Source organism: Hyla sarda, chromosome 1, assembly GCF_029499605.1.
Source record: "Hyla sarda isolate aHylSar1 chromosome 1, aHylSar1.hap1, whole genome shotgun sequence".
NCBI classification, from domain to species: domain Eukaryota; kingdom Metazoa; phylum Chordata; class Amphibia; order Anura; family Hylidae; genus Hyla; species Hyla sarda.
Window position 1 is genome coordinate 203,974,378 of NC_079189.1, and position 27,342 is coordinate 204,001,719.

The 27,342-nt window shown below is 41.0% G+C and overlaps 1 protein-coding gene across 2 annotated transcripts in view; it reads right to left on the minus strand.

Annotated features, from left to right (window-relative positions):
• Nucleotides 1–27,342, minus strand: part of GRID2 (glutamate ionotropic receptor delta type subunit 2) — a 1,137,650-nt gene that overhangs the window by 109,883 nt on the left and 1,000,425 nt on the right. For both annotated transcript variants that reach the window (XR_008891518.1, XM_056567543.1), the window contains exon 14: nt 14,663–14,829. Coding sequence is in view for 1 of the 2 variants with exons in the window: in XM_056567543.1 (XP_056423518.1) it covers nt 14,663–14,829 (167 nt within the window). In the remaining variant the exon portion in view is untranslated. The remainder of the gene's footprint in view (nt 1–14,662; nt 14,830–27,342) is intronic.

The following is a 27,342-nucleotide window of genomic DNA, read 5'->3' on the forward strand; positions in this document are numbered from 1 at the left end:
ATGCATACAATGGGGGATACCTGCAGCAGACTACAAGTGCCACAATAGCATCCTACACCCGATGAAAGTGTGGATGTGTAACATATAGAATACTACATAAATATAGGTGTTGGTGTTCACCTATACAGTATTTATGTAGTATTCCATATGATACACATCCACACTTTCATCGGGTGTAGGATGCTATTGTGGCACTTGTAGTCTTCTGCAGGCATCCCCCATTGTATGCATTTTATGCTGGTGATTGCCCTTAGCAACAGACCACAAGGGCAGGATTTGCTCCCCCAGCATAAATACTCAACTGCATTTGGGGTTGAGCATTTACTGCCATTTGAAACGGCATTTTTTTCTTGTTGTTCAAATCTTATACTTGGAGGTGTAATTTAATGTGCCTTAATCACTATTATAGGTAGCATTTTGGTGCACCTGTGAGGCCGGCAACATATTAGCCTACTTGGGTGGGGCCCATAACCTTCCTCCCTCCTCCCATTGTATGTGTGCTTAGTCACACTGGAGTGAACTGGGAGCAGGCTGTGAGTTGTACTTAATGCCGCTGTAATTACCCACTGGCCCCTGGAATTGCCCATACGGCACAGGTAGGTTTAGTGTTAGGTCCCGTGCCACTTGAGAAACCTTGGCATTGGTGTGTGGGCCCAGGTATGCCCTTCATATAAGGATATACTGGCTAATTTTAACATCATTTTGAGGGTTAGTCATATGTCACTGTTTACATCTACCGCAGTAGTGCACCTATATTTATGCAATTATCGATATGGAAATAAGAAGTTATTGCAGTGTAGGCGGTTGTACAGTCTCCTGAACTGTGGGAGTTTCTGGCATGGAACCTCTACAGCACTGATACTTGGAGAGAAAAAAGCTTAGGTAAAAATTTCAGCTGATATTTACAGCAAGGAAAATGACAGTGACTTTGAGGACGCAGATATAAAATGTCTAAAATAAAATTAGAAATATCTTCCATGTCAGAACACTTGTTCCAAAAGAAATAAATAGATATATAGTGATTTTCTGCAATATCTTATGTGAAATAAAGCAAAAACAAAATATATACACACATACAATTTAGAAAGGGTCACATGTCTGCTACAATTTATTTAATTTCCTCTGAAAGAGAAAATGTTAATTTGATTGTTTTTGTATCTGTAAGTATCCTATTATGTATTTATTTAGTTATTTCAGTTAAAGGGGTTATTTTATTCAGCAAAATATACATATATTTTTTAAAGTAAAAGTGCCTATGCTGTGTGATAACATAAATCCTGTACTTACCTCCTTCACACTCTTGTAGCCCCTGACTTTGCTTCCCAGAGCTGCAGACAACATGTCACATTGCTGGCTGCAGTGGCGTCCCGCCTTAGTTTTTTATAGGCTGAGCGGCAAAGTGACATGTCTGCAGCTCCAGGAAGCGAAGTGGAAACAGTGTGTCGTAATACCATAGGCTGCGGGGAGAGAATAGGGTGAGTACAGGATTTTTAGGGGAGATTTACTAACTGCTGTGTTTTGGTACACAGCACATTAGTAAAACTCCATTCGTTCAAAACTCCTAAGAAGTGCATGCCTTTTAGTAAATCCATTGGCACCATGGCTGCTTTTGCACCTGCCGCAGAAATAGCTTGCACATATTTCTGCAAATTTCAGTATCCCAAGTTGACCCCAAAGTCTCAGTGAGGATGTGTGTACCCCAACACATCTCCTCCATGGGAGGCTGAGCCTCCTTCCAACCTCTTTCATCCCTACTACATGCACCCTTGACCCGGATGCCCTACATGCTCCAAATGTTTCAAATTTTTTCTGCAGAAATGTCGATTTTGCTATAAAATCGCCATTTATGCACAAAAAAGAACGCCATTTTGGTTACTGGCTTAGTAAATCTCCCCCTATGCGACAAATATAATGCTTGTGTGGAACCAAATGTTCCTATAGAGGTGTCAAACAATACCTGCATAATACAGCATGCATTGTGCCTTTATATAAGATCAGAGTTATCTGAAAGCACCATATAGGTACATAGCAGGCTACTGATGCCATATACGGATAGTACAGATTTATTATACGGCAGTGTACATTACATACAAAGCTCTATCACAGAATTATCATTGAGAATAGTGCATTTATGAACTGGCAATGCCTACTAAACTTCTATTGCTGTCATAGTTGGTACCTATAACCCACAGTGAGACCAAGATAAATAAGAAATGGCTAGATATCATATTCAAAAACAGCAGGTCAGCTTATTGTTTCATATGTCAAGTATTTTTAATGTTAGGGAAAAATGCTGAACTATATTCCACATCAGTCCTACACAGCAGTCAATGATACATCTTCCCTATAAAGTATGAAGCCTTCAATATATCATGTTCGGGAATTTTATAATATTTTATGAATCCACCCTGATGCAATGCTGCAGCATATGAAGCTGTGATATATGCAATTCTGGGCACAAAATATATAAGGCGCAAATAGACCTTGCTATCAATTTTGTGTCTCCTGCTGCACCGAGAGATAAAGCGGCATGGCCAAGGTAATGAATGGTTTACCTATTCAAAGTCACAGGCATTGGAGTGACAATATCTAATAACTCATGTAAGTTGAGCAGAAAATGACTAAATGGCTTTTTTTTTTTACATAACAAACTATTACTATTATTGTGCATTATATGAATAATGTCTTTCTGCAGAGTCAATAATAACATTGTATATTTGTGAAGGTTATTTACCTACTGAATGAGGCATTGTCAGGGAAGCAATTATTTCTAATAGCATTTAAAATGGCTCTAAATGCATAAGCTGTAAACATTTGTAACAAGCACCAGAAGCAATGTCTACAATCCATCAGGTGAAAATGTCTTGAAAATTGAGTATGTGCTCTTCTTTCTGCTTATAGTTGGATTCTAAGGGCATATTTAAACAATGTGGTCAAATAACGACTTACCGGCAAACTGTCAAAATGACACAGTTTTTTCGAAACCATTGCATTTTACCATAGTTTAGTGGTAATAGTGGTGACAAAAAGGTCAATTCACTGGACATACTCGAAGAGGTTGTAGATGCAAACATATTTGTTACAGTGAGAACATTCTAAATGACATGTAGAGCATTGTATGTTCTTAATGTTGTTATTAGCTCTACTTCTTTTATTATACACAGATGTTTTTTTAAGGTTGCCCAAAAATGCAGTGGTTTGTGCCGCCGGGTTGGGTACCAGAACATATGTGTTTTCATTGGCGTTTTTTTTTTTTTTTTTTTTTTACAGCATTTGTCAGTTTAAAACAAAATATTAAATGTACTTTATATATACATACATAGTTTTTTTTTTGTGTGTGTTTCTGTAAAGCTTTTGTGGGTCTGTTGCATTTTTTTAGCATACTCTAGATTTGATTTTTTTTTCTGGAATTTTTTCCACAGTTTTCTCAATAGACTTTCAGAAAACCTAAAATAAATTCTTATAGAAAGTGTAACAAAATAACTTCACCAAAAACTCTTAGGTTGGGTTTACATTGGGGAATCTTCAGCCAAAAAAATTCCATCTGGAGATTCTGAGGACTGCAGATGTCGTCTGAATCAGTCGGTGCTAGGACCATGTGGACATTGCGGTACTCGTAGACGACAATGTATTTCAAGCAGATTCTGCCAAAAGAATGAGCAAGATCATTCTTTCGGACGTTCCGCCAATAAAATTGCGTTCTACAGAGTGAAATATGTCAGGTGGCCAATGAGTGTGTTCTTTTGAATAACCAGTATCACATAGCCTGTCATGGAGTTGGACTGCAGCCAAAAGTAAATGCATATTCTTAAGCAGATGATATATGGAGAAAATCCCATCCCACCAGAGTTATATCACTTTCAATCCTCACTGCCATTGATCAGTTTTGGGATAGGCAGTACTATTTTTTTTCCCTTTTCTTTACATATGATTTAAAAATATTTTGAAGTGTACCAGTCAATTGCTTAAACGTTGTATATAATGTAGATAATAACATTATATGTATATTTGTAATATACATTGGTTTAAAAAATGTATATATTTTTGGGTGAAAAATGCTATTTTGTCTCTGCAGCAATTGCCTGTGAGCTCTGTGCCAAATACAGGAAGCGTGGGCGAGACAAGCAGGGCACTGTGCCACACCCCTGGCTCACACAGCAGACTGATTGACAATCCTGGAGTCTGCACAGAGCCCTGCCTGTCCCACCCACACCCATTCTGTATTTTGTCTCGGCATAGTGACACACAGGTAAAAGCTGCAGAGGCAAAACAGAATTTTTTCACCCAAAAATATACAAATTTTTAAACCAATGCATAATACGAATATACATATAAGGTTATTATCTACATTATCATATATTTTTTTCAAATGATAGCTACACTTTAAAATATAAAAAAAGGGAAACATATGTGAAAAAATAAAATAAAAAATCAGTACTGCCTACCACAACACTGATCAATGGCAGTGAGTATAAAATGATATAACTCTGGTGGGACAACTGTGCTTCATATATGACGTGATTTACTCCATATGTCATCTGTTTAAAAACTATGGATATACTATTGGCTGCGGTCCAACACCATTTAAAAGAATACACTCATTGCCCCCTGATATTTCTCGCTGCATTGCATAGAGATTTATTTAGCCCTAGACCTCTGAAGAAGCTCTATAGAGTGAAACATGTCACTATCAATGTGGCCAGTCATACTATTGGACTGCAGTCAACATTATATACATAATTTAGGCAGATAACATATGGCATGAATCATGTTATATAGAAAGGGTAATAGTTCCACTAGGGTTATATCGTTTCACAGTCATACTGCTGTTCATCAGTGTTGTGGCAGGAGGTACTAAAATCTGATTTGTTCACATGTTCTTCACGTGTTTTCCTTTTTTAATATTGTAACCAATTGTAAATAAAAGTTATGTTTTATAGTGAGGGATAATATATGAGGGGCTTCTGTGAGCCTTTTTGGCCTTATTGAAAATGTGTGTTTGTTATACTGGTCTAGGTACATTGGTTATAATTACATACATTTGCAGCTCTGCTATGTAAATACTGTATAATTTCATATTTACATTGTTTTTGAGAAAATTTAGCTAACTCTACAGTCTTGAAATTCTCCACTATTTTATATACTTTTATTAATGTTATTTCTGGAGAAAAAAGGTGACATTTCTCAGTCTAAAAAGGGTTACAAAGACATTGAAACTCTATTGAATTACAGCAATATATATATCTCCAAATAGAAAAGACTTGGAGCAGTGGTGAACCTTCCCCAGAGTGGCTGGCCTGACAGACTCAACTCATCAAGGAATGCACAGTATATCCCAAAAGAACACCTGAACAACTGCAAACCTTAGCTGAGGTCAGTGCTCAAGAAAAAGAAGGGCTAAAATGGGATTTTCAAGAGTTGCAAGATAGAAAGCACTATTAATCTCGAATGCTTGCCTTGTATTAACAAAAACTAAAAAACTAAAATGGATTATCCAAAAACCATGTCAGTTAATTTTGTATGATCACAAGGAGAAGAAAAAAAAAAAAAAAGGATACTCCCTTGTGTAGTATTTTAGGGGTTACAAACCCACCACCGCACCTATAGGGCTGTACAAACCTTAGAAGGTTAAGCACAACTCCAAAAAGCAAGAGATTTGTACTGCTGTTCAGAGGATCCGATCCATATACCCTAGGGTGCAGCTATGAACACAAATGGAACTTAGAAAAAAAGGGGACTTGTTGAGTGCTGCAGTCTCGATACACAGAATATTTGGGAGAAATCTCTGTACTGCCCCCTGATATACTTATACATAGTTATTAGTTTGCCCCGAAGCCTTCTTTTTTCTAAACTAAATAACCCTAAGGGTGCATTTACATGCTAGTAGCTAGCAGCAAGTTTCCCGCTGCGGGAAACCCGCTGTGAGTTACGCTAGCGTTGATTTCAATGGGTCCGCAGACAGTCCACAAATCTGACACTATTGCGGACTGTCTGTGGACCCATTCAAATCAATGGTAGCATAACTCGGAGCAGGTTTCCCGCAACGTGAAACCCGCTGCTAGTAATAGCGTGTGAACGCACCCTAATCCTGATACTCTTTCAGGATACTGTAATCTTCCCATTCCCCTTACTACTTTGGTTGCCTGTTTTTTATCTCTCTCCAACTTCACTATATCTTTTTCATACACTGGTGAATAGAATAACACATGTATGGAATAAAAGGGCCACACGTAAGCCAGCTAATGCCACTAGAAACATAGATCATATGTCATTATGACTGAGGTGCCATCATAAAACAGCTTTAATAATATACTGCTAAAGTTCTCCAAGTCATGCAAAAAAAGAATGCCAAATAAATTATAACAACAACAAAAAGAGAAAATGACAAAAAAAATTGTCACCAGCCTGCCAATAAATCAAGACTCACACTGGACTTGTAAACTGTTGCCCAGTACTGTAAACAGTATTCCATGTGTGGTCTGACTAGTGATTTGTGCAGTGGTAGAATTATTTCCTTGTCATGGGCATATATTCCCCTTTTAATGAACCCCATGATTGTATTTGCCTTGACAACAGCTACCCGACACTGGTAATTACATGTAAATTTACAGTTAAATAAAACTCCTAAATTCTTTTCCATGTCAGTTGTCCCTCAATGTTTTTACATTTAATACACCATCCCAGCCCAGATATTTCCTTCCCATGTGCATTACGTTACATTTATCAGTGCTGAACCTTTGCCACTTTTTGGCCCAAACCTCCAACCTATCCTGATCCATATGTAACAGTGCACTGTCCTCTATTGTGTTAACCACCTTACAGAGCTTAGTATCATCTGCAAATATTGACTATACAATTACTCGACAAGGTTATTAATAAATATAATTAAATGATTAGGATCCAACACTGATCCATGAGTTACCCCACTAGTAACAGTCACCCAATCAGAGTAATATAACCATTAATAACCACCCTCTGTGTTTTTTTTAATCACTGAGCCAGTTACTTACCTACTTACACACATTTCCCCCAGCCCAAACATTCTAATTTTTTGTACCTACTGTTTATGTGGCACATATTAGCATCAAATATTTTCCTGATAAGTTTGAAAATGGTTGTATATAATAGTACACATAAATGATAGTACATACAATGGCTATGTACAGTAGTTTTCTTTGTTATTTAACATGGAATTTGCAGTTATAAACTAAAGTGTTAACATGGTACACATTTTGTCAATGTTAAAAAAGATTCCAGCTTCAGTAGTCATTTTCTTAACATTAGCAGTTTCCTTAGCAACCATTCATCTATGTTTGTGCTCGGGGCCACAAATAGCGAGCCTACCTACTTAATACTAACTCAACTATGGCTAGGCAGTCTGAACTGTGCCATATACTGCCGCGTAAGGGTACACCTTGTAAAATAAGAGGGCATACCTTAGAAGAAGTAAAAGAAAAGAAGGGAGGGCAGGGTGGGACAACGCGAGAGCCGCGGCGCACTGAACACAGGGAGCCGCGGCTTTTAAGCGCAAGTACCGCCCCTCCCACAAACACAGGTTAAGTGACTCAGTCAATTAACCTTCGCACTTGTGCTCGGGGCCACAAATAGCGAGCCTACCTACTTAATACTAACTCAACTATGGCTAGGCAGTCTGAACTGTGCCATATACTGCCGCGTAAGGGTACACCTTGTAAAATAAGAGGGCAAAACTCAGACCAAACAGGCAACTCAGAAATCAAAACAAGCTTTATTAGTAATTACAACACAAGCGATTCAAAAGCACACTGCATCTCCAATTTCGGGTTTGGAACATAACGTATGTACGCACTGGACTTCCAGCGACCTAACTTCCTGATAACATGAGCAGGAACACCATGACGAGAGGCAGACGCGGCTGCCCCTATGCGTAGAGAATGACCGGATATGACCGAAGCATCATGGCCTAAGGACTTAACTAAAACACGTAAATAACGAACAAAAACTGAGGAAGTGAGAGCAACGTTATTAAACAACAACAAAGGACATTCTGGACTGTCATGAACACGAAGAGCAAGTAACGAGTTAAAGACCAGGACCGGACACCATTTGTGAGAGGTTTTAAAATATTTGACGTGCACCTTCTGACCGGGAAGTGATGTCTTAGTGTCGTTCAGAACGAGAGTGAAATGATCCATGGCTCGCTGCAATTGCCCCAACTTGAGAAATGGAGTGGTACTAGTTCTACTCGTGAACTCGCCCGGCCTCAGAAAGCCATAGAAACCTAAGAAGAGGGCTGCTTTTAGCGTTAAACTATTACCTAAACCAAACGGGGAGTGATCCAGGGCATCTGCCAGCTCCCTAAACAGCGACCCCGAGATGGGCTGCCGGCCTGGCGGCTTTGGTACTCTACTTTTGGCAACCCCCTTAAGGGCAGCCTTAACTGCATGCATGGTAAACAATGATGCCCGATCCGGGAACTTCAAAGTAACAAAGTGTTGTATGCCTGCTAAATAAATCTTTATGGTGTTATATGCTAGCCGTAAGGAGGAGTGGCAAAACCCTATAAAGGCTAAAATAAAAGATACTGAAAGGACATCGTTATGCGGGTGAGACTGACAGAACTTAGTAAACAGATTAAAGGCCGTACGGTAAACTTTCTGAGTGTTACGGGAAAGTGAACTATTAATCAAGTCCTGACCTACAGACAAATAGGCATTTAATTCAAAACCAAATCGTGGAACGCTGGAACCATGCATCCCGATGGATCGGCCTCTGGCATTACCTGGAAGAAAAGTGCAAAATTGAGCCTAGACAGTGCATCAGCAGCCATGTTCCTGACACCATCTATATGAGCACTAGAGAAGTGAAAATCATGTAACAAAGATAACCATACCAGTTTACGCATCAAAGACATGACCTGTGGGGACGAGGATCTACCTTTAAGCAGAATATACACCGTAGCTTCATTATCAGAAACAACCAGTACTGACTTCCTAAACCATAGGTGACCCCACACACTGGCAGCTGCAACTATAGGGTACAACTCAAACAATGCTGAGGACCTGCTAAAACCCGGAGACTGAAATACCTCAATTGGCCAAGCACTGGCCAACCAATGATTCTCCCAAATGGCTGCAAAACCCACTGAGGAGGAAGCATCGGAAAAAACTAAAGGAGAAGCATTATCGATACCAGGGGTGAAAAAGGATACCCCATTCCAGTTAGTCAAAAAATGTATGCCACATAGCAAAATCGGCAATCGCTTGTTTATCAAATATGACTACGTCGCTTTGGCCAGGCACAGAATTCATAGCGTCTAACAACCTGGAAACAAAACTCCTACCCTGTGGAATTACACGCATGGCAAAATTCAGCATGCCGAGAATGGATTGCAGCTGTACCTTGGTCACCCGGGGTGAATTGACAAGATCATGCATGGCCTGTCTAATACGTGAGAGCTTGTCGAGCGGTAATCGGGCTTCCATGACCTGTGTGTCTAGAACAATACCTAAGAAAGTCAGTGACTTGCAAGGGCCCTCAACTTTTTTGTCTGACACCGGAACCGCCAGTTGTTGGAATACTGCTAACGAGGTTGTCAAGTCCCTGGGGCACACGTTACCTGGCTCAATAAACAAAAAAATCGTCCAAGTAGTGGATGACATGGGAACAGTCAAACCTGTTTTCCAGGAGCCAGTGTAGGGATTGCGCAAATTTATCAAATAACCAAGGACTACTCCTGGAACCAAAAGTTAACTTAACAGCAAAATAATACTTGTCGCGCCATTTAATACCGTGCCACTTCCATAGCTGAGGCATAATAGGCAGGAGCTTAAAGGCATCGGAAATATCGATTTTAGACAGCCACGTGTTACCGCCCATGCTCAGTATGACCGCTATTGCCTCATCTATGGAAGCATATTTCAGAGAGAACTCTTCAGCGGGAATAAGAGAGTTTAAACTAGGTGTGTGTGCAGAGTAAGGGGCGGACAAATCATAAATTAAACGAAGTTTATTACTGAATTTCCCAGCCACCAACCCCAATGGACTAACTCTCCAAACGTCAAAGGGGGGCTCATCAAACGGACCAATAACAAAACCCTTGTCTATTTCAGCTTGTATCAGGGTATCAACAGCCCTAGGGTCCCTTAGAGCAGAACGTAAATTGTCACACTCATACGTAGCAGAGGGTAAAGTAATGAAACCTGTGTGGAAACCTGACCGGAATCCATTAATCAAAAACTGAACAAAACACCTATCTGGATGATCCGCAAGAAAATGTTCTAAACACAACACGTCTATCACTGCTAGTCATGCTTTCGACTTCTGTGGACAACTGGCCTTAGGATGGGCCCTGAAACAGAATGCACAGACATGTAAAAGTCTACACTGGTTATAATTGCAAGACCCAAAATTGAAATTATTGCAAATTTGAGATTTACCAAGATACTTGATGGGCCTACCTAACTTGTCAATCAAGCCCGAGTGTGTCTGATTCCTAGGCTGAAATGTGGGTGAAGACGTGCCGGGATTTACCTCGGATGAGGAATTAACAGTATTGCACCATTCAGTGGTATGGGCGATGGACTGACACCGAGAGCAAACGGGGGCTTTAAGACCTGCAAAATGATTGCAGAAAATCTCGGTGTCAACCAACGCCCAATTAACTGTATAGTTGTACTGCACTAGAGCTGCCGCCGCCTTAGCTGAAAATGACTTATGATAATCATAAAACGTGAACCCACCATATTTATGAGCTAACTCTGTGACTTTGAACAGATACATGTCAAGCTCTTCACGTCTTCCTGGCTTGACTGAGCATAAGACGTCACGATAAATGGCGAACGCCATACTGAATTCAGCTAATGTAAGCTTGCGACTTAACCTTACATCTTTTGCTTTCAGAATGACCGACACCTCACCGCAAGCAATAGTCTTGTTCTCGGAAACATCATGAGACGCAATAAGCAAGGAAGCGAGATTAACATCCTTACCATCAAGAATGTCCTTCTTCAGATTAGTCGGGATAAAATGAGCTGGCGCGACATTTGGCACGAGCATATTAAGTCCAACCGGTAACACTGAAGCCTGCGGGGTAGCCGAAACCTGAGGGGGAACGGAAGTGTGTGGAATGGCCGAAGTCAAACCCACCACTGGGGCCGGAGCGGGAGCCTCCGAACTCTTACATTCCAAGGTATCAACTCTAGAGCACAGCGAGTTAATTAACGTATGCAACTGCAAGATGGACGTATTGAGTGTCTGCATGGACACTTCTTCACTGCTAGGGCCTGCTTGATCGCAGGGTCCCGAGTGCTCAGAGACCAATAAACGATAAAGTTCCGCCTTGCGGGCAGTAGCCGGGAACGGGATGCCTTTGCGGACGAGTTCAGCCGTCAGTTTAGGAATGGTCCAGTTACGAAGAGATGGGATGCTACCCAGATCCGATGTTCTAGCGACATTGTCCAGAACAGAAGCTGCATCTTCAATGTCTGATGCGTGAGACATTTCTGAAATTAGATATACAACAATCAAATCCTGACCCAAGGGACAACCAAAAACGAAATACACCTGTCAGAGCAAGACTAACCCAGAAATCAAAACCACTGCCACCACAGAATCGGACTAGAAAGTGAAGAGTACCGAGTGGTGACTAGACACATGCTAACAGCGTGACACGTAAAGTTACTCGTGACTAACGAACCCCTTGGCCCCAAAGACGTGATGAGCAGGGGATAAAGAGCACACCCAAGGACGTGATGGGTAACGAACTAAGACATGAATACCTGGACTTCCGGAAGCCTAAAACAGACCGCACCTTGACAACTGGGTTATGACGGTCAATCTCGACACGAACAGGCGCTGGAACAACGTAGAAGCTGAAACGAGGCGAGACCACCAGGATGAACACTGCGAGCCAAAAGGAGAACCGTATGAAGAGAATGTTTACCATAACTAACCCCAAAACATGGACTGCACATACCTGTACCGAGGGTGGTAAGCCAACACGAAGTTCACGACAGCAGACGTTTAAGCCACAAGAGCGTGCGTGGACAACTGCTGAATAAACACACAGGCATATAACTTAACAACACATAGGCTAAGGCAGATCCACACGAGGACCCAAAGACGAGTTGAGTCGGTGGAAAGGCTGGAATAACGTAGAAGCTGAAGCGAGGCGAGACCACCAGAATGAACACTGCGAGTTAAAGGAGAACCGTATGAAGAGAATGTTTACTGTAACTAATCCAAAAAATGGACTGCACGTACCTGTACTGAGGGTGATAAGCCAACACGAAGTTCACGACAGCAGACGTATAAGCCACAAGAGCGTGCGTGGACAACTGCTGAATAAAAACACACCGGCATATAACTTAACAACACACAGGGTAGGGCAGATCCACACGAGGACCCAAAGACGAGTTGAGTCGGTGGAAAGGACATGAACCGAGCCCCAAAGGGCGAGTTGGGGGAAGAGAAAACAACTTGCATAAACATAAATATTTTTTTTTTTTTAAATTAACACCTATATACATATATGCAAAATTCCAAATATACCCTTTCATCTCTTTTACCTAAAAAACGACCGGGCCAAGGACAGCGAAGTAGCGTAAAGATGAACTTTGAACCTACAGCCACACAGCATTACTGAGCTAGTAAGACAATAGTCTAATGAAGGAGGTAGAACGTGAAAACAAGAACAAGGGCAAGGGTAAACCCACCACATAACTAAACAGGTACAGGTGTAGATCAACACCTACAAGGCGCTTAGTGAGGCTATGACGAAGGATTTAGCTAGTAACATGACAAAAACACTTAACCAGGTAAAAGAGTAACCATAGGAGCACAGGAACAACAGAACAGCAGCGCACATTGAAGACCATGCTACAAGCCAGGCAAACTAATTTAGGAACAACCGCCTTATTCACTACCACAACAAGTTAGAGTAAAACGGTACCAAACAACGAGCAAAGTAAATAACTACGACTAGCAATAAATATCATGAAGCAATAAATACCATGAAGACAGAGGCGAAACAGCGGAAGGCAAATTGACCATGTGAGAATAGTACCAGACAATAGCGGAGCATATAATGGTAGTGTATCAGCAGCATATGCAACAGACTCATGAGTTAAAACATGACTAATACGGACCAATGTATGCGGCCGAAGTGTAGATACGAGAAGCAATAGTGTAAAACACATGGAATATGAAACAGATTAGGTATATGAGAAGCAACTGCGGAACAAACGCGTCAACCAGTGAAATAAACAGCAGGGACATCTGTGACACATTAATGAAGCGTGACCAGTAGACAACGAGTACTGACACTAAGACTAACACCTGGAACTACAAGACTATAATACCTACAGTATATAAACAAGCACCCAACATGCAGAGCTGAGCCGCAGGAACAGCTGTGACACATTAAAGAAGCGTCCTGACCAGTAGACAACGTGTACTGACACTAAGACTAACACCTGGAACTACAAGACTAATACCTACAGTATGCAAACAAGCACCCAGCATGCAGAGCTGAGCCGCAGGAACAGCTGTGACACATTAAAGAAGCGTCCTGACCAGTAGACAACGTGTACTGACACTGACTAACACCTGGAACTACAAGACTATAATACCTACAGTATGCAAACAAGCACCCAGCATGCAGAGCTGAGCCGCAGGAGGTGTGTAACGAACTAGCTGCCGGCTGAGACTGGCGACCGAATAAGAAAGCCGGCATGCGTAAGGCAGCGGAACGGGACGGGAGAATACCGCGGAGCTCCGAAGGACATATGCTCTGCAAGGTAACTCCCGCTGTCACCTCCCCCAGCCAGCACCAAACATCTGAAAAGAAACCCCCCGACATGCGCCGGGAGCGCACAACGTAGCTCAGCAGCCTGCTACGGCTGCTGAACAACAACACCAACATGCTAAAGGCAGGGCACGGGGAACTCATACGAGACACGTGCCCCCCGGACTCCTGCAGTCACTCTCCGGACCTTAACTAACCTGAAATGACGTGCGCACAGGAACGAACACGAGGCTGGAGAGACTCCCCACGGCGTCTGACGTCACGGACTCCAAACAACGCGAGAGCCGCGGCGCACTGAACACAGGGAGCCGCGGCTTTTAAGCGCAAGTACCGCCCCTCCCACAAACACAGGTTAAGTGACTCAGTCAATTAACCTTCGCACTTATCACAGACAAGGTAGCATGCATTAATCTCTGAATGTGGACATTCTAATTCCTGGATTTGGATCACTACTTTGCAGTTAGCATTCTTCCCCTGTATCTGTAACAATGCTATACATTGCAGTAGAGCATAAACTTATATAAGCATTGCTGCTGGTTTCTATTTACAAGCGTATCATAACATTTCACACATTTCTGGAGAGCAATATGAAACTTTTAATTGGACTGTACCATGACAACAAACAGCGAGTTACCAACATGCAAGCTTATAAAAGAGGAGATATACCAGAGAAAGCAAAAATGACTAAAGCTGAACAATACTCACAGCTTCAGTAACTAATATAAACTTGAATAGCGGGTACCTGCCCTGGTTCTATTTCAATACCTATGTATTGTTTAAAGTTATGTGGGTACACAATTTAAATAAATAAAAATCACAGCAGTTGTCCTCTCATTTAATTCAACATTTTTTGTTTTAATAAATGGCAGAACTTACCTTTGTGAGAAAATATCCCTATAGGGGCTGCCGTGTTGCAGTGCTATGCCGTAGCCTCTGTCTGCAATGGTGTTTGATACAGTGTAAAAGGAACAGTCTTGATCATTTATAGCTACATATTCCAGAACTGCTGCATCCCATACAAAGGCATAATTTCCATGTTTCACCTATAAATAAAAGAAAATGTAATATGAAAGACATTTTGATATAGTGTGTTAATATGTAACAATTAAAACATAAAAGAATATGGTAACATTCTTAAAGGGATTGTATGAGGAAAACAAACATTTTCTCTATGACTTGAGGTGGTAGAAAAATAATAAACAGGCTATATTCAACTCTTCTGGTCACCGAAGCTGTTGCTGTGTCGACTGGTCCTCCTCTGGTTTCCTCTTCTTTCGAGTTCCTGTGACATCCTAACCTCATTGAAACTGAGTAGGCATGTTCCTGTGGGGATGTGATGCCACAGAAATCTACAAAATCTAAAAAGCGTATTCAATTCTCTAACTGTGACCAATGGTGGGGCTTATTACCTAAATTTCAAAATGTGGGAGAAAACCTGGAGTACAAGGAGGAAACCCATATAAACACAGGGAGAGCATATAGTAATATATATATATATATATATATATATATATATATATATATATATATATATACATTTATAGACAACTAGCTGAGTACCCAGCGTTTTTCCTTCCTAATTCTTGTTGGGGAGGAAAATCAACCAAGGAGGAAGCTTTTGACTTCATATCCCGTCATCATATATTGTTGTCATATCCCAACCCCATATCCTGTCCTCATATCTTGACCTCATATCCCGTCCTCATATACAGACCTCATATCCTGACCTCATATCAAGACCTCCTATCTCGACCACAGATCCTGTCCTCATATCCCGTCCTCATATCTCGACCTCCTATCCCAACCTCCTATCCCGACCTCATAGTCCGTCCTCATATCATGACCTCCTGTCCCATCCTCCTATCTCGACCTCATATCCCGTTCTCATATCTCAACCTCATATCCCATCCTCATATCCCGACCTCCTATTTCGACCTCATTTCCCGTCCTTCTATCTCGACCTCATATTCTGTCCTCATATCCTGTCCTCATATCCCGTCCTCATATCCAGACCTCATATCCCGTCCTCATATCCCATCCTCATATCCGTCTTCATATCCTTACCTCATATACCATGCTTATATCCCATCCTCATATTCCTTCCTCATATCCCGACCTCATATCCCATCAACTTATCTCGACCTCATATCCTGACCTCCTATCTTGTCCTCATATCTTGACCTCATATCCCGTCCTCCTATCCCGACCTCCTATCTTGACCTCATATCCAGACCTCCTATCTCGACCACATATACTGTCCTCTTATCCCGACCTCCTATCTCGATCTCATTTCCTATCCTTTTATCTTGACCTCATATACCGTCGTCATATCCCGACCTCATATCCAGACCTCATATCCCATCCTCATATCCCGTCCTTACATCCAGTCTTCATATCCTGACCTCACATACCGTCCTTATATCTCATCCTCATAGACCAACTGATATTCCATCCTCATATCCCGACCTCATATCCTGTCCTTATGTCCCATCTTCATATCCTGTCCTCAGGTGGGACTGATTTTTGATGAAGATATTGTAAGCTGGAAATAGAAGGGGGTATGGCTTTGTGGGACTGGGCGTGATTTTCAAGCCAGACCGATGCACAAAAAGGTAGAGAATAAAAGGGTGTGGTATAAAATGTGGGTGTGTCTGTGAGATGGGGTGTGGCTTGCCAGCCGGATTGACACATTCACCAGGTGATGCAGAGCGGAGCTTGTGGAGTAAGGTACTGGAAGTCCCATATCCTTGCATGGGACTTGAAACAAAAACCCATCTTTTATATAAGGGTGTAGGTAAGGGTTAATTTAACTATCGTATTTTTTTATTTGACATATAAGTAATATGTGTACCAGGTATTATTGAAATATCTCCAGTCATACGGAAGTTATTTGGGAACATACATTTCCCATTGATTTGCATGGGACTTTAAACAAAAACCCCGACCCTCACAAATGGGGTTAGTTAAGGATTAAATTAACTATCCTATATTTTAAGTGGACATATAAGTAACATGTGACCGAGTATTATCGAAATATCTCCAGGACCTCCTATACCGACCTCCTATGCCATCCTCATATCTTGACCTCCTATCCCGTCCTCCTATCCCGTCCTCCTATCCTGACCTTCTAACTCGACCTCCTATCTCGACCTCCTATCCTGACCTTCTATCCTGTCCTCCTATCTCGACCTCCTATGCCGTCCCCCTATCCCGTCCCCCTATCCCATCCCCCTATCCCGACCTCCTATCCCGACCTCCTATCCCGACCTCCTATCCCGACCTCCTATCTCGACCTCCTATCTCGACCTCCTATCTCGACCTCCTATCTCGACCTCCTATCTCGACCTCCTATCTCTACTTCCTATCCCATCCTCATATCCCGTCCTCATATCCCGTCCTCATATCCCGACCTCCTATATTGACCTCCTATCTCGACCTCCTATCCCGTCCTCCTATCTCGACATCCTATCCCATCCTCTTATCCCGTCCTCCTAACTCGACCTCCTATCTCTACCTCCTATCCCGACCTCCTATCCCATCTTCCTATCTCGACCTCCTATCCCGACCTCCTATCCCGACCTCCCATCCCGTCTTCATATCCCGACCTGTAATATGTGTACCAGGTATTGAAATATCTCCAGCCGTACCGAAGTTGTGTGGGAACATACATTTCCCATTGATTTGCATGGGACTTTAAACAAAAACCCCGACCCTCACAAAAGGGGGTAGTTAAGGGTTAAATTAACTATCATATATTTTAAGTGGACATATAGGTAACATCCGACCAAGTATTATCAAAATATCTCCAGCCATTTGGAAGTTATGCAGTAACATATATTTCCCTTAGACTTGTATGGGACTTTAAACAAAAGCCCCAAATCTGGCAAATGGGGGTGGGTAAGGGTTAAATCACCTATCCTATGTTTGTTGTTGACATATAAGTAACATGTGCGCCAAGTTTCATGTTAATATCTTTAGCCGTTTGGACGTGATGCTGCAATATACACACATACATACACACACACATTGAGTTTTATATATATAGATATTCTGACCAAAATTCTAACCCTCCCCCAAGCCTCCCTTGACGATCAACCATGAAGATAGCCATTTGTGGGAGACTATATTAGAATTATGAGTTAGAGGTCCGTGCAACAGACATATGATTAGGATACAGCACAAACACTAAATGAAACCTTCATCTCTCTCCCTATCTCAGTAGGAAGTCATAGCATCATCTGAAGAACCAGCTAGCTGCTTAAAGGGAACCAATCATGAGATTTTACACTATATAACGCTTGGCAAAGCGATATATATATAGGGTAAAATCTTCATCCTAACCAATCGCAGCGGACGGGGGATGGTGATAATATGATCTTATAAACTGATTCCCTCCACGTCCGTAAGTAGTCCCCTGGGCAGGGAGCTCCTCTCACCTAATCCCTTGTCTTCGGCCAGCAGCGAAGCCCCCTTGGGTTGATTGACAGACCGCGTCATCCCTCTGCTCCGTCTGGTCAGTGAGCAGAGTGAAGACATGGCCCATCAATCAAATGGAGGGGGCGTCACTTCCAGCCGAAGACACAGGACTAGGTGAGAGGAGCTTCCTGCCCAGGGGACTACTTCCGGGTGCGGCAGGGAGCAGTTTAAAATTTCATATCCTCACCATGCCTGGGGACAGGAGCGTCCCCTGAGGATGGTGAGGATAAAGATTTTACCCTATATAACGCTTTGCCAAGCGTTATATAGGGTAAAATCTGATGATTGGTTCCCTTTAAATAATGCCATGTAGTCAGTCAGCTTCAACTAAACCAACCCTTTATTTCTCTTTGGGAAAGAGCTTGCACTTATCATACACACATATTTAATTAAAAAAAATCTTCATATGCAAGTCAAGAAAAAGACATCCACAGGTTCACTGGAGTAGAAACACGATGCATATGCAAGGATTTGACACAGCAATGATGTGTTTAATTTTATATGAAAGATTAAGCTATTTGCAGAAGATATAGTAACCATAGATTTAAAAAAAAAAGAATAATCATATATTTTGATTACATCTTAAACCACATTATTAGATCTTAATATAATGGTTGCCTTTGGCCTTAACACAGATTTTGAATTGTTTACCTTTTTAAAATAAAAATGCTTTGACATATCTGGCCCTATTCCCACAATGCGTTTTTTGGGCATGCAATTTCCGCACCCCAAGACATCTGGGAGTTATGTGTTATGTTCCATAAAAAAATGTTAAATATGCTCAAATAAATAAATAAATATATGCTAATCGGAATGTTTTACAAACATCCCCCTTGGAATATAACATTGTAATTAGTGAAGGATATATATATATATATATATATATATATATATATATATAATTATATATATAGAGCTGAGTCTCAGGAGGCCAGGGTATCCCTGAGCAAGGAAAACGCTTTTTCCAAAACAATATTGGAGTAACCTTTTTAGCCCAACTAGCTAACAGTATTGGCGTCACTTACAGTTACGGGACTTTGCTCCGTTCACTTTCATAGCATGCAGGTAGAGACGCCGCTGGCCGGGGAAGATCTCGCTGCTGCTGCATGGATATTTTCTGACAGCCGGATTCTGTACACTAACTCAGCCCAGATAAGAAGAACGGGACCGCAACAACAAATGTGATTGCAGACGGCGTGAAAGATAACACGCTCAAACTTTTTCTTGTTTAGTCAGGGCATTCTGGATATGTAGTAATATATGCACATGATTACTTGGGAGTAATACTGCTTTATCTTATTCCAGAATAACGGCATCACCAAGTATCTATGTCTGCATGCGGATGGTAATCCAGTATATTAAGTCCTCCCTAGCGCTACTGTCAATCACATCTTATTACGCCAATACTGGTATGCTTATTAATGTTACCAGTACTTGTGGTAAACTTACAATAAGGGAGATTTAACTTAAACGAGAGCCCATAGCAATCTGATGGTTTCTTTAATTTTTCTTTTTTTTCTTTCAATAGTTTTTTTTATTGAATTTTACCATAATAGAAAAACAAACATGTATAAAGGACAGACGCAGCTGTCAACGTATTATTTTACGACAACAAACACAGCGAACAGTTGTTTACTGCATATAGGAAGACTTGATTGTCGATTCAATCTTACATATAAGATAGGCAGTTGTTTAACCAAACCAAAAGGAAAACAGAAATAAATAAAAAGAATAAAGTAAAATAAAGAAAAATAAATGAAATATAATATCTCCGACATAACATACATAGTAGTATGCGTGCGTACCAATAATGTTATATATATATTTTTTTCTTTCTTTTATCCTTATATATCTGATACATAATGAAACACTGTAGAAAAGTGCAAATGCCAAGACATTACTTATAGAACAAGATGATGATAAGGTTTAACTCTAATAATGGATGTAATTGTGCCCCATGTAACATAATGTCTTTTTGTAAGTATCATGTCAGTGGAAAAATCACTTTTAATCTAAATATCTCTACAATGAGAGGACAGAGACCATGATGACCATCTGATGTTAAAGGGGTATTCCAGGCAAAAACTTTTTTTTTATATATCCACTGGCTCCAGAAAGTTAAACAGATTTGTAAATTACTTCTATTAAAAAATCTTAATCCTTTCAATAGTTATTAGCTTCTGAAGTTTTCTGTCTAACTGCTCAATGATGATGTCACGTCCCGGGAGCTGTGCATGATGGGAGAATATCCCCATAGGAACTGCACAGCTCCCGGGATGTGAGTCATCAGAAAGCAGTTAGACAGAAAAAAATAACTTAACTTCAGAAGCTAATAACTATTGCAAGGATTAAGATTTTTTAATCGAAGTAATTTACAAATCTGTTTAACTTTCCGGAGCCAGTTGATATATTAAAAAAAAGTTTTGGTCTGGAATACCCCTTTAAATTTGCCCAAGTTTCCAGAACCCCTAGCTATAACCTTTTCGAATGAATATGTAGTATTTATTTTATTCATGATGATATCAAAACAGGGGACCAATGGAGTTTTCCAGTTACTCAATAACGTGTTTTTAACAATTATCGTGATAATACAAAATAATTCTCTTAGTGGAGGGGGTATAGTTTGTAAACCTATGTAAAGAAGGGCTAGTTGGGGATTCCACAGAATGGAACAGTTAAATATAGACGTCAAGAGAATTTTGCACTCTAACCAGAATATTTGGATGATTGGGCAGTTCCATAGTATGTGAAGGAGAGTACCTTTATGACCACAACCCCTCCAACAAAATTTTGAAGAACCAGGATAAGCTTTCACAACCTTTTCAGGAGTACAGTACCATCTGAGGATGGTTTTGTATGCGGATTCAATGTGAGAAGAGCATTGAAAGGATTTATGTATATATTTAAAGGCGTATTGCCAGTCTTCTGTTTCTATGTCTAATCCTAAGTCTCCTTCCCATAACCGGAATGGGTAGCTTTTGTAAAATGTATCACATTTAGTATACAAGTTATATAAAGGTTTTATGCCTTTTATAGGGTATGAAAAATAATGTAAAGTACTACTATCCAATTTAAGCTGAGAAGGCATAATTGTATTTATGAGTTTTCAAGATAGAGAAGAAAAAAGAGACAGGGGGCACTCCCTTATTACGTATATCAATCTCGGTGTGAACCCTCCACCACACCTTGGTGATATACTGACCTTGTGGGGTATGCGTAATAGCAAACCGCAAGTGGGTATGTAGGTAAGAGTGTTTGACTTGCAAACGCGTGGGGATGCTGCACTCCCTACCGTCACTGGGCTGCCTCGGGGCGTCCAGTAAGTAATATAGACAACAATGTGGAAAAATTACGGTATTCAGGGGAGGCGCTGCTCTTATTGGAGGACAGTAAATGAACACAAGCCGGTGTTCATTTACTGTCCTCCAATAAGAGCAGCGCCTCCCCTGAATACCGTCATTTTTCCACATTGTTGTCTATAATTATATTTATAAAGTGTCTAATAATTAGGTATTTGTGAAATTCGCTATTATTAATATAACTTGCATGGATATCTTCGAAAGGCATGATCTCAGAGTGTTTCATAATATGTCTGAATTGGGTGATACCTCTATCAGACCAACTTTGTAGGTCCAAATCAGGCAAATTGGCAAGGACTATGGAGAGGGGAAGATCCTCTATAGTTGAATATTTAAGGGGGGTTAATGAGATAGATGTATAGATATTGTGTCCAGGCTTTGTAGGAGGCTCTGACTAACGGGTTATATAATTTAGGGACTGGTAATTTCCAGGCAAGAAGGAAGAGCATGTCATATAACGTGTATGGATACGTAGAAAGTTGTTCAATCATGGCCGGTTTCTTTAATTTTTAAAAGAGGCCTCTGAAAAATTATGGAAGCAATTTAATTGGTTGCTATGGGAAACTGCCCCCCTTTCCTCTGCACAGGTTTTGATCAAACTCCCTCAACTTTTTTCTCAGTCACTGGTCTGCTCCACCTCCTACTAAAACGACCCCCTCCCTGTCTGCAGTCTGACTCCAAAGAAACACAAAAGGTGTAAGATGATTGGCCAAAGAAGATACACATGACAGTAATGCCACCAGTCTGAAAAAATAAGAAATGCAATGCAATAAATATATTTGAATGTATTTGTTCTTAGACAGATTTAAGAATTTTAATCTTCTGTATAATTTGGGTTTTCGTCATTTCATTCTTTCCATTCATACTGTCTATGCGGATGAATTTCCGCCATTTTAACTTCATATTCCCCGCTGGAAGCCCTAATTGGTCAATCAATGCTGATCACCTGGCAGAGAATATGAAGTTAGTGCAGAGATTTTTTTTTCCAATTTTTTTTTTATTGTTTTTCAGCATAACAAAATAATACAATCGTCAGGACAGTCCCATGACTAGTGGTAGAAAAGATGCCATATTCCCAGAGTGGCACGGCATGCAGCCTGTTTTCCTGGTTTATAAATTATGATCGCAATGGGTCTCAGGAGTGAGACCTGGTGCTATTGGTCCCTCAGCCCCTGTATTACATCTCCCAACATGTAAAAAACTGTTCCATGATGGGAGTAGTTGTACTAGTGCTAACACAGAGTCACCAGAGCCTCCTGTAGACTCCGGCAGCCGAGGGTACTACTACTCCCATCGTGGAACAGAGTCTGTTCCATGATGGGAGTAGTAGTAGTACTGCAGCGATACAGAAGTCCTAGGCGGCTATGGAGTAAAGTTAAAAAAACAGTACATGTACAAAATCCTGGTTGACTACAATTTTGTGCACGAAGAAAAAAATACCCAAAACTGTACTAAACTTACACAAGCAGATACATCTCGTTGTGTAAGTTTTTGTATGGTAGGTCAATAAGACTGGTTTGCTATACGTTTGTATACGGTTTTCAAATAGAAAACCGTATACGACAACTGCATAGTAAAAATGTGATGTGAATGCACATTTAACTGCTTTGAACTGAACTGTAAGGTTTTGAGTAGAGTGGTGAAAGAAGCCTTTGGCAAACGTTAAATGACAATATATACAATGCATTTGGAAAGCCTTAAAACTCTTACTTTTTCATGGTGATACCTTGTGCTTAATGGGGTCGTGCGCTGCCCGGCAGTTCGGAGCTCCGCTCACATCGTCCGGAAGTTCATTACTCCGAACGCTGTGTGCGGGCTTCCATGTTCGCAGCCACCGGGCGCGACGTCACGCCTGGCCCCTTCGTGACGTCTCGCCCGCCCCCTCGTGATGTCTCGCCCGCCCCCTCAATGAAAGTCTATGGATAGGGGGCGCGACGTCACGAGGGGGCGGGCGAGACATCACGAAGGGACCGCGAACACGGATGCCCGCACACAGCGTTCGGAGTAATGAACTTTCGGACACTGTGAGCCGAGCTCCGAACTGCAGGGCAGCGCACAACCCCTTTAAAAGAAAAAAATTAAATAAAATAAGGTTCTGCCATTCAAACTTAACAAATATTTGCAATTTATTAAAAACAAAAAGTCAAATTTTAAAGGGGTACTCCGGTGAAAAGCTTTTTTCTTTTAAATCAACTGGTGGCAGAAAGTTAAACATATTTGTAAATTACTTCTATTAAAAAATCTTAATCCTTCCTGTACTTATTAGCTGCTGAATACTACAGAGGAAATTATTTTCTTTTTGGAATGCTCTCTGATGACTTCACGAGCACAGTTCTCTCTGTTGATGTTATAATAATAACACTTTATTTATTGTTGTCCTTTGTGGGATTTGAACCCAAGTCCCCAGCACTGCAAGGCAGCAGTGCTAACCACTGAGCCACCATGCTGCCCTTAGCATACATCAGCTGTGCATGGTTGCTAAAATGGACAGAGATGTCAGCAGAGAGCACTGTGCTCGTGATGTCATCAGTGTTCCAAAAATAAAGGAATTTCCTCTGTTTCATTGAGCAGCTAATAAGTACTGGAAGGATTAAGATTTTTTAATAGAAGTAATTTACAAATATGTTTAACTTTCTGCCACCAGTTGATTTAAAAGAAAAAAGGTTTTCACCGGAGTACCCCTTTAAGTCTGGCTACTCCCATTTCTCTTGGTCATCTCTGAGATGTATCTACACCTTGATTGGAGTAAACTGTGGTAAATTCTGCTGATTATACAGGATTTGGAAAGAGACAGTCCTGTCTATATAAGGTCTCACAGCTGACAATCATGTCCATAGGAAACCAGCACTGATCATTACCTGCCCAATAGCCAGGGCTGGCGTTAGGGCGGGGCAACCCGGTCAGTTGCCCAGGGCCCCCATCCAAAAGGGGGCACCTGAAAAGCTTTAGGGCATTACTAACAATACTGCATTTTGTGCAAAATCGTAGCATTTTGCTGCAATTTTGAGCAAATCGAGGCAAAATACAGTAGTGTTAGTATAGCCCTAAAGCTAAAAAAGTCCCATCAAAACAAAAATGGTAGCAATAAATACTACAGACGATAAATACTACAAAAAATGAGCCCTCATATATCCCTGTATGTGGAAAAATTTAAAAGTTGATGCCAATTTTAAACATACTTATTTTGGTGCATTGCATAGAAACAAGAGCCCCCAAAAGCTACAAAATGGTTTTTTTTTCTCATTTTATTTCACCCCACAAATAATTTTTTTTTTGTTTCGCCACAGATTATATTATAAAATAAGTGATGACATTACAAAGTACAATTAGCGATGCAAAAAAGAAGACCATATATGGGTCTGTAGGTGCAAAATTTTGAGCGGGAAAGAAAGGAGGAAAAAACGGAAATGCAAAAACGAAAATGAGCTGAGTCCATAAAGGGGTACTCCGGCGCAAAACATCTTATCCCCTATCAAAAGGATAGGGGATAAGATGTTAGACCGCGACAATCCGGTCATTCCTGCCAGATGACTGGCAACTACAGCCGCCACGCCCCATCCATTCAGGTCTATGGGAGGAGGCTTGACAGCTATGTAGTAGCCATCACACCCCCTCCCATAGACAAGAAAGGAGGTGGTGCGGCGTGACGTCATGCTCTGCGATGTCAGAGTGAACTCGGCAACTCGCAAGCCCCCTGTGTGGCTCATTGTAGCAGCAAATTGCCACAGTGAGACGGCCAGGGGCGGCCGAGGCAGGGGAAGGGGGAGTGGCAACAGCTGGAGGAACAAAATGGGTCGGGTCACCGGCGGATCCGCAGCGTGAAATACACTGCAGATCTGTTACGTGTGACCCTACCCTTATAGTATATGTATTCAACAAGATTTTGCTGCTCTGTGTATACGGTAGAATTTCCTTGCCAGATGTTTCCTGGCACGGAAATTCCATTTTCTGTGTCCGCACAAAGAATGAAAATGTTCATTCTTTGTGTGGAGTCAGCACAGTCAGCACAGTCAACACATAGCTGTCTATGAGATGGAGCATCCCTGTACGGACCTAGCGCTGGCATATTATGCCGATGTCCCCCAGTTTGCGGAATATCCGCACAGAGATTCTTTATGTGGACATTCCGTTGTGTGAACATAGCCTTATAGTATATGTGGGCACTATTACTGATAGGTAGCATTGGGAAGATCACTGTTTATCTGTGTGTGGTGACTATTACAAGAACAAGGTGACAGTATTTGGTTAGGGCTACATGGCAAAAATGGGTTGCACAGTCAAAGACCACCATGTTGTTCCCCTTGAGTCGTGCTGAATCTCAGCTAATGTAAGTAAATGTGGTCACATGTAGAGAAATCCAGCACAAATCAATTCTTGCTCTTTAGGTGGTTTATTAAACCCTTAAAACAGCATTATAAAATGTATGGCTTTCTGTGACTGTGGTTTCCTGTGACCATACATTTTATGGTGCTTTATGATTTTTTGCACTGGATTTCTCTCCGTATGTCCTTACAAGTTGCTGTTGTTCCAGAAGCTCTTCGTTCTTGCAAAGGGGGAGCTGAGCTGATCTGCACTAAATGGGGTCACATTGCGACCCCCAAATTACTGCAGCTACAAATTCATCCACAATGGAATTATTATATTTGTCATGTTGTAGTCACAGCCATTTGTGGTTAGCAGCACAATCTCATTTACTCACATTAGCCGAGATGCAGCACAATTTAGGGAGCGCAAAGTGATCTTTGGTCACCCATTTTTGCCCAGGGCCACACTTAGTCTAAAACTGGCCCTGCCAATAGCATCCCTACAGTGAGGCATAATAGTAACAGCATCATGCTGTGGAAGTGCTTCCCAGCAGCTGGGACAAGGAGACTGGTCAGGGTTGAGGAAAAGCTGAATGGAGCAAAGTACAGAGATATTTTTTATGAAAACCTGATCCAGAGTGCACTGGATCTCAGACTGGGCCCAACATTTAACTTCCATTGAAACATTAATCCCAGTGAAGACAAAACAGGAATGGCTTTGTAGCCAATCATACATTCTGAAAATGGCTGTCCACAGACGATCTCCATCCAACCTGACAGATGATAAGAGAATCTGCAGAGAAGAATGGCAGAAGATCCCCAAATCCAGGTGTCCAAATCTAGTGGAGTCATACCCAAGAAGACTGGAGGCTGTAATCACTGACACAGGAACTTTAACTAATTGATGAGTAAAGGGTTTGAATACTTATGTCAATGCAATATTTAACTTTTTCCTTTCCAATAAATAAGCAACGATTTCCAACGATCTGTTTTCCCTTTGTTATTTTGGTGTACAGGTTAATAGGGAAAAGCTTTATTTTTTTGTGAAAAAAGTGAAAGGGTCTGAAAACTTTCTGAATGCATTGTTTGTCTATCTATATGCTGACATATATGTTTAATTATGCAAGCATATACGAAAAACTCATGAAATATATGCAGACAATATATACTTTATTAATCATTCAGATACAATGGTACAATTTGAACATTCTGAGAAATGAAAAAAAGAAAATCACCTTAGAATGCAACGTTTTGAAAGGTGAAATTTTGCTTCCAGCATGAAGGCCCAAAAACCTCAGGTCATTAATAGGGTTAACTATAACTTTGTTGTGTTGCTTTAAATCTGTTTTCAGTACTCTTTGAAGCATACTTGTGATCTGTGCTTCTTTGTAAATTTGTTCAATGTCAAGAGCTTTAA